Consider the following 8,866-nt stretch of genomic DNA (forward strand, 5'->3'; position numbering starts at 1 on the left):
TAGGTCGCGTGTTCGGTTCACGTACAGGACGGATTTTATCCTAAATAGACAATGTTTGTTCTCGGAACGGCTATAGCTTTCTCCTATCCTCTATCTTCCATCCCTCTTCGTTTTTGGAACGATTAGCAATTACAGTTCCCTCTATCAAACCTCTCCAGAAATAGTAATTTCATGACAGCTCAATGCAAGCTTCTGTTAGTAACATGTAGGTACTGAGGAAACACCGAAGTCATGTATGTGTATTGACAATCATATATAGAATAAGACTTGACCAATACCAAATCATACGCGCAAATAATTTCACTCATCAGTTACATGTTAGCTACTAGGATATTTACCTATGAGAAAGTATTTCATATTAATGACGAGGTTAAATAGACATGAGGTCGATTTCTAGGACCTTACTAGAGCAAGTTATTGGTGATGTATGATTTTGAGGTGACAATTTGAAATCTGAAACAATGTGAACACGCGAAATCTCAAGCATGGACTATTTTTATTACCGTAAGTATCTACTACCTATTTTAATTATTGAATCCGCGAAGTGAGTTTAAAGTTTTACCGCGACGTTTTTAGTCCGTCCTCCCTTTACTATTACAATAGTAATAAAAAGGTATAAGGGACGGACTATTGTATTCGCCTCGGTGTCTGTCACTTGATATATTGGCCATTGAAACCATCCCTGCTTCCAAGGAGGCTCAGATGTTATGTCGGCTACTCAGAGAGTGGCCCCATCAGAAAGCTTGGCTCAGCTTCTCATGTAAGGTAAGATGAATTGCATTAGGGACATCCAATGATTTTAATATGAATCAGGATAATATTGTTAAGTGATAACTGTTACCAAACCCCTACACACACGTTACGGTCACCACAGCCTCCTTCTCCTTAACCAGATTAGATTTCCTCTTCTTAGGTTCAGGTATATCTTCATCTTTCACCGAGGTGTCGACACTCTTGTTTGATTTGATGGATACTGCAGGGGAACATGGCCGGCTGCTGCCACTATCCTTGTCTGAAATAAACATATTTAACACAATTTAATGGTGATGATTCAATTCAATTATTTTTTTATTGTTTAAATACATGATAGTATGTAAGTATGTTAACAGTGTTTTTATACATAATACAATTAGAAATGATTTAAATTCCAGTTGAAAAAAAATCTGAGAACTTAAAAAAACAATCATTTCATTATAAATTCCCTAACCATAAAATCAATTAGATAAATTATTTTACCTTTTTCAGTAGTACTGGATTTTCGTTCTCGGAACGGCTATAGCTTTCTCCTATCCTCTATCTTCCATCCCTCTTCGTTTTCGGAACGATAAAACTTAAGCAATTAAAGTTCCTTCCTTCTATCAAACCTTTCCAGAAATAGTAATTTCATGACAGCTCAATGCAAGCTTCTGTTAGTAACATGTAGGTACTGAGGGAACACCGAAGTCATGTATGTGTATTGACAATCATAAATAGAATAAGAGTTGACCAATACCAAATCATACGCGCAAATAATTTCACTCATCAGTTACATGTTAGCTACTAGGATATTTAGTTCGTAACCTATGAGAAAGTATTTCATATTAATGACTAGGTTAAATAGACATGAGGTCGATTTCTAGGACCTTACTAGGGCAAGTTATTGGTGCATATAAATCCATGAACGACATTTGTAACAAATATTTAACCTAAACATAAATAAAGTTTCTTCAAAGTAACCAAGGCAAATGAGACATAAAGACCTGGGCCCCGTTTCATGAAACTTATAAGTCCTGTAATACAGGGAAATTGCCTCTATTAAAGCCAAATTTTAAAGATGGTCGTAGTTTGCCTGTCTGTGAGTTTGTTTTGGTTCTACAGTAACTCTCAAACGATTTGTCCGATTTCGATGACATTTGGTAAACATGTTCAACACAAAAAAGGATATTTTGTCATTAGATTTTGCTATAATTCCCTGAGAAGTTGGTTCGATTTTAATTGAAATTTGGCATAAACGCTTTGACCAACTAACACAGTTGATCAAACGGAATCAAGGAGAGCGGCAGTGCTCCGCCCCGCTAAGTCAAAATTTCATTTTACTTCACATACCTATTAGATTCTCGGGTCGATATTACCTTTGGGGACCGTTTGTTCAGTTTATGTAGGTCGAATCTACTGTTTAAGGACTGTGAATCAGTCCTAAATACAAGACTTCATACACACGAATTTCGTAACGAAAGAAATATTTGTATCCCACAGGACTGACACTTCTTGTATTTCATTGGATTCTTATAATGTCACAACTCGTATCCTGTCAAACTCCTGTCCACAATAATCAACTTAACCTCCATCAACATCATCTTCATCCCCATCATCATACAGGTATGTATGAAAACAACCTAGCCTATTATAAAGTTCTTCATTGACAAAACATAGCTACGGGACATTTTCGTTATCTTTTCACTTTCTAATATAGGAAGGTGTTTCTAGAGATACGTATGTATTTTAGGTACATATTATAAATCTATGAACGACATTTGTAACAAATATTTAACCTTAACATAAAAGTTTCTTCAAAGTAACCAAGGTAAATGAGACATAAAAACCTGATCTATTTTAACTGAAATACTTTTTTTTTCAATATTCCAGGAGGCATCGCACACCGCAACCCACTTCCCTCTGAGTTTCCAATCATACGAACCAGCAGAGATACTAAACAAGATGAGAGCAGCTCCATGTCAATGTTACAATGGATGAGACAAATGATATTCAAAACCAAATCCATGTACATGAAACACAGACTAGAGTTCGAACTATCAGGATGTATGATGGGATTCGTGAGGAAAATCATATCCCTCGTCTACAACTCTTTGTATTCATTCAACAAGAAGTTGATGTTTGCCAAGAATATCAAAATGGAAGACATTAGAGGTGTTGGGAAAGCGAGTAACTCGTTACCGATGACCCAAAATGAAAATAGCAGTACAACCCAACATGAAAATAGCACAAGCGAAAAGATTAATGAAATCATTGCTAACAAAACTCCAACTCTTCTTGTGAAGGAAAATAGCACAAATGTAAACAATAATGAAACTATCCCCGACAAAATGAGAAATAATACCGAGAAGGTTCTCAAACCAAACAATAATGTAGACAAACGACACGTCATTAAAGAAAAGCAAAGCAATACGAGGAAGAAAGAAACTAGAAAGGTTGTAAAGAAACCTGCTAGGGAAAAACAAACTATTAACAAGAAAGGTGCTGGGAACAAAGGAGGAGTCACAATCATTACGAGCAAGCTAATACAAAACAATACTAATATTAGTAAAAAGTCCAAAGAAACTAGTGTTGGAGTCAACAATACAACTGAATTGCAGAAAATGTACTCAAAGCTATACGATATCAATGGAGAGTTGAAAGGGAATATAAACACAATGAATGAGCTTTATAGGAACATAAGTTTGAACATTGATAGTTTGAAAGATGTTATGAAAAACATCAGCAACGAGAAGATGGACTTGAGATTGAAACCATTAAATATTTCTGAAAGCTTGAACAATACAATTGAATTGCAGAAAATGTACTCAAAGCTATACGATATCAATGGAGAGTTGAAAAGGAATATAAACACAATGAATGAGCTTTATAGGAACATAAGTTTGAATATTGATAGTTTGAAAGATGTTATGAAAAACATCAGCAACGAGAAGATGGACTTGAGATTGAAACCATTAAATATTTCTGAAAGCTTGAACACCAATGTATTCAACACTAATGACAAACTATCAAACAACATGAATAACAGACGAAGCACTCTCCATACTTTAGATTTAGAAGAAACACAAACAGACAAAACAAACATATGGAGAAATGACAAAGGTGAATTCAATGCCAATAAAACCAAAAATGCAGGAATAGAAGTGTCTATTGAAAAATCTCTAGAAGAAGACAAAGTCCACAACCATCTCATTAGCTCAAATGAAATTCCCGACACTATTGTAGGTGATGTAGGCAGACCAAACTATAAAGATATGAAAATATTCCCGTCAAACAGATATAACAGACGAAGCACTCTCGATACTTTAGAAGAAACACAAACAGACAAAACGAACATATGGGGAAATGACAAAGGTGAATTCAATGCCAATAAAACCAAAAATGCAGGAATAGAAGTGTCTATTGAAAAATCTCTAGAAGAAGACAAAGTCCACAACCATCTCATCAGCTCAAATGAAATTCCCGACACTATTGTAAGTGATGTAGGCAGACCAAACTATAAAGATATGAAAATATTCCCGTCAAACAGATATAACTTCACCCAGAATCAAGTCAAAGTCATTTCTTGAATTGCAGAAAATGTACTCAAAGCTATACGATATCAATGGAGAGTTGAAAAGGAATATAAACACAATAAATGAGCTTTATAGGAACATAAGTTTGAATATTGATAGTTTGAAAGATGTTATGAAAAACATCAGCAACGAGAAGATGGACTTGAGATTGAAACCATTAAATATTTCTGAAAGCTTGAACACCAATGTATTCAACACTAATGACAAACCATCAAACAACATGAATATCAGACGAAGTACTCTCGATACTTTAGAAGAAACACAAACAGACAAAATGAACATATGGAGAAATGACAAAGTTGAATTCAATGCCAATAAAACCAAAAATGCAGGAATAGAAGTGTCTACTGAAAAATCTCTAGAAGTAGACAAAGTCCACAACCATCTCATCAGCTCAAATGAAATTCCCGACACTATTGTAGGTGATGTAGGCAGACCAAACTATAAAGATATGAAAATATTCCCGTCAAACAGATATAACTTCACCCAGAATCAAGTCAAAGTCATTTCACATCGTGTAAACCGATTACTCAATCATCTTAGTGGAAATACTAATAGCACTCTAGAATTCTCTAGCCGACAGTTCTCCCAGGATTCTATCCTAGATTCCATCAACTCCCTGATCCTATATTTCCTCGGCTTTGTTGTGTAAACCGATTACTCAATCATCTTAGTGGAAATACTAATACCACTCTAGAATTCTCTAGCCGACAGTTCTCCCAGGATTCTATCCTAGATTCCATCAACTCCCTGATCCTATATTTCCTCGGCTTTGTTCCCGAAGAGGACAGCATGGCATACTTCATGAGTATGGTAGGCAAGGAAACCACTCAGAATTTACTCAGGATAGGTAATGGATTCAATGCTATGCGGACTAGTCAGCTGTTCACATGTATGTCACACTATGGGAGTACCAAGTTCTGGAATTGGATTGATTCCTGCTGTTAGGAACTATAAACTCTCATTCAAACTATATGTTCAGATCAAACCCCACTCTCAGTACGATAAACGAACGGTTACTTATTTTACAAACGATGAGTTCTGTTATACACACAATCAACAGACTGTGGATATGTGTACAATGGAGCTTTGAAAAAATTTAAGTTGTGTACAATAATGCTTTGTTGAAAAGTTATAAAAGTTGATGGAATCTAGGATAAACAATAAACAGGGTATAAAAAATAGAATACTTTCACTGGGTCTTCTGTCTTTCTTTAAAGTAGGTATAATCGGAAGTTATAAACCATATAGGTAGGTACATATATTTATAGCATAGCAGATTATTTATTGGAGTAATTACTACCAAATTATAGAGAGTTCTCTAAAAACATAAAACAACATGGATAGTGAAGGTTTGATTTTATTATAAAACATTTGTCTTTATATTCATAAAACAACTACATAAACATCATTTTCAAAATTTATAAATGTGTCAAAATTTATAAATAGATTTCGGATTTGTAAATTAAATAGTTATGTAAGCAGGTAAGCACGAGAGATAGGTAATAAAATACAGAAAAAGCAGTTTCATAGTAAGGCACTTGAGTTTTTGATTCATTCGATTTTGTAACTAGAAAAATGAAAGGACAAAAAAATAATATTAAAAGAAATTCAAAATATACACACGACAATAACTGTCTAATAAAGTTGGGAATGTATCAAATGCATGGAATAAGTTAGTCTTGTGATATAGAAAACAATTTTTTTAGTTATAGAATAGGTATGAGGTACTTGAAAGTTGACTTTCCCCCAATAGAAAAATCTCGTGAGCAGTGAAGTTTTATTGGAATGGTAAAAAAAAGAAAATATAAAAACAACAATTGGGTTTCATCCAAGAATATACAGAAAAACCTTATGAAAATAAATGAACACAAAAACATAATTTTTTAGTTATAGAATAGGTATGAGGTACTTGAAAGTTGACTTTCTCCCAATAGAAAAATCTCGTGAGCAGTAAAGTTTTATTGGAATGGTAAAAAAAAAAAGAAAATATAAAAACAACAATTGGGTTTCATCCAAGAATATACAGAAAAACCTTATGAAAATAAATGAACACAAAAACATACACTTTGAAAAGAACAAATCAAAATATACAAAATATAACCAAAGTGTCCCCCGATTAGAAAACAACCTTTTAGTATACAACTGAGACTCAAAAATGACTTATATCGACATTATTAATACCAAAGACACACTGTTTATCAACCTATATGTATATTATAAAATTCAAAGGTAAAATACTGTTTAGAATATGTTCCGGAGTAGCAATATGTGTGCACTTGAAAGTGTAGAAAATAATTCCTAAAATTTTCTAAAGGAAAATATAATACTGAAATTTATAAGTTGAGACATGCTTACATAATGTTAACTGAAACTACAAACTAAATAATACAGGTAATAGCAATATGTGTATAAGTGCACTTGAAAGTGTAGAAAATAATTCCTAAAATATTCTAAAGGAAAATATAATACTGAAATTTATAAGTTGAGACATGCTTACATAATGTTAACTGAAACTACAAACTAAATAATACAGGTATAGTTATTGCTTTATATACTCTTTATAGTGTTTTAAATTTAAATTGATTTTGAATCAATACTATACGAAGGAATTATATTGCAAAGTAAATGGACAGAATCGGTGATTGGAATGTATTAAAATATAAAAAGTTATTGCATGAAATCTAAACTAAAAACTACGTGGTATAATCCTTTGAACAGAAAATGCTGAGAATTCAATATAATATCTATGTATACTGTGTTTAAATTAAAATTGTATTTAACTTACAAAGAAATAATAATGGCTTACCTTATTTTCTATTTGACTAGGGTTCTTAGTTGGGGATTATTATAATAATCCCCAACTAAGAACCCTAGTCAAATAGCTCTTTATAGTGTTTTAAATTTAAATTGATTTTGAATCAATACTATACGAAGGAATTATATTGCAAAGTAAATGGACAGAATCGGTGATTGGAATGTATTAAAATATAAAAAGTTATTGCGTGAAATCTAAACTAAAAACTACGTGGTATAATCCTTTGAACAGACAATGCTGAGAATTCAATATAATATCTATATATACTGTGTTTAAATTAAAATTGTATTTAACTTACAAAGAAATAATAAGAATCGCAGAATGTAATGTGAAGAAAATGCAACTACTGAGTGCGAAAAAATAATGGAATGTAAGCAGTGCTTATAATAATAAGAATCGCAGAATGTAATGTGAAGAAAATGCAACTACTGAGTGCGAAAAAATAATGGAATGTAAGCAGTGCTTATAAAGAAATACATCTAGTTCTAATACTAATCATTAAGGCACAGTGGTAAAAACAATACTTCTTAAAATATGACAACAAAATAGATCTATCTATAAAATCAAATTATGGGCTAAAGGACAGAACTTACAGAGACAACGTTTGTAAATTTCGTTGATTTATAGGCCGTTTTTAAGAAAGGGCATACTTATTTGAGTAAATTTAATGGGGTGAAGGAGTTTGAAAAACAAAACTCCCGGTTCATGCAAAATTTAGAGAAAGCAGATATTGTTGAGCAACCGTGTTGTGTTTAAAACCCACCAGGACCACAGTTAACCATTTTGCTGAGTTTATGCCCGAGGCTACACTTTCAATATGAATCTCGGACACCCTAACTGGAACAAGAATTTCAAAATCCAATATCCAAAAGGATGAATTCTGATCAGTTATATTAAGATTAATCTCAAAAAGTGTTGTGCCAAGCATAAACCAAGTTATTTTGTATTGGAATTGTTTGAAATATTAGTATCAATTACGAGATCCTTTCATTTGAACTAAACTAAAATAAACTAAACTAATATTGAACTGTGGACCTTAGCGGGGCTTGAACAGTGGGATAAATAACACCAAAACTATTTGGTAAAGGCAAGAGAACTTTCAACCAGTTGAAAAAAAATTGTCTCACAGAGAGTAAAACATTGAAACTAATGAAATTAGGATTAATCTCAAAAAGTGTTGTGCCAAGCATAGACCAAGTTATTTTGTATTGGAATTGTTTGAAATATTAGTATCAATTACGAGATCCTTTCATTTGAACTAAACTAAAATAAAATAAACTAATATTGAACTGTGGACCTTAGCGGGGCTTGAACTGTGGGATAAATAACACCAAAACTATTTGGTAAAGGCAAGAGAACTTTCAACCAGTTGAAGAATGACAGGAATTCTTGTCAAGTGACCTGAGTTGCTAAGCAACTTCACAATTTGTATTTCGAATTCGACAATATTTTGACGTCACCACGACTACTAATAGAAAATCATACAATGTTTTCACTTTGTCTTCTTGTCAAGTGACCTGCAACTTCACAATTTGTATTTCGAATTCGACAATATTTTGACGTCACCACGACTACTAATAGAAAATCATACAATGTTTTCACTTTGTTTTCCTACGTATTATTACGTCATAAGAGTTGTAAAGTGCGAATTGTAAGAAATTCCTTGTAGAATAACTCCAAGGTTCTTAGGTCAAGGAATTCTTGTCAAGTGACCTGAGTT

General features: G+C 32.9%; 2 protein-coding genes and 1 long non-coding RNA gene across 3 annotated transcripts; all 3 read left to right on the forward strand.

Moving 5' to 3' along the window:
• Positions 1-342: 342 nt before the first annotated feature.
• On the forward strand, positions 343-4,322 carry LOC103514433 (putative uncharacterized protein DDB_G0282133). The gene is made up of 3 exons (XM_008479310.3): positions 343-504; positions 2,236-2,358; positions 2,626-4,322. The coding sequence occupies exons 1-3, from the start codon at positions 486-488 to the stop codon at positions 4,320-4,322; spliced, it is 1,839 nt and encodes a 612-aa protein (XP_008477532.2). The 5' UTR covers positions 343-485.
• A 10-nt stretch (positions 4,323-4,332) lies between these two features.
• Positions 4,333-6,178, forward strand: LOC113469575. Its single transcript, XM_026827401.1, has 2 exons — positions 4,333-4,886; positions 5,018-6,178. The coding sequence occupies exons 1-2, from the start codon at positions 4,333-4,335 to the stop codon at positions 5,274-5,276; spliced, it is 813 nt and encodes a 270-aa protein (XP_026683202.1). The 3' UTR covers positions 5,277-6,178.
• A 36-nt stretch (positions 6,179-6,214) lies between these two features.
• LOC113469580 lies at positions 6,215-7,080 on the forward strand. The gene is made up of 2 exons (XR_003392947.1): positions 6,215-6,722; positions 6,865-7,080. It is a non-coding gene; the product is annotated as an uncharacterized LOC113469580 (long non-coding RNA).
• Positions 7,081-8,866: the final 1,786 nt, after the last annotated feature.

This window comes from Diaphorina citri, unplaced genomic scaffold (assembly GCF_000475195.1).
Source record: "Diaphorina citri unplaced genomic scaffold, Diaci psyllid genome assembly version 1.1 scaffold1142, whole genome shotgun sequence".
NCBI classification, from domain to species: Eukaryota; Metazoa; Arthropoda; class Insecta; order Hemiptera; family Psyllidae; genus Diaphorina; species Diaphorina citri.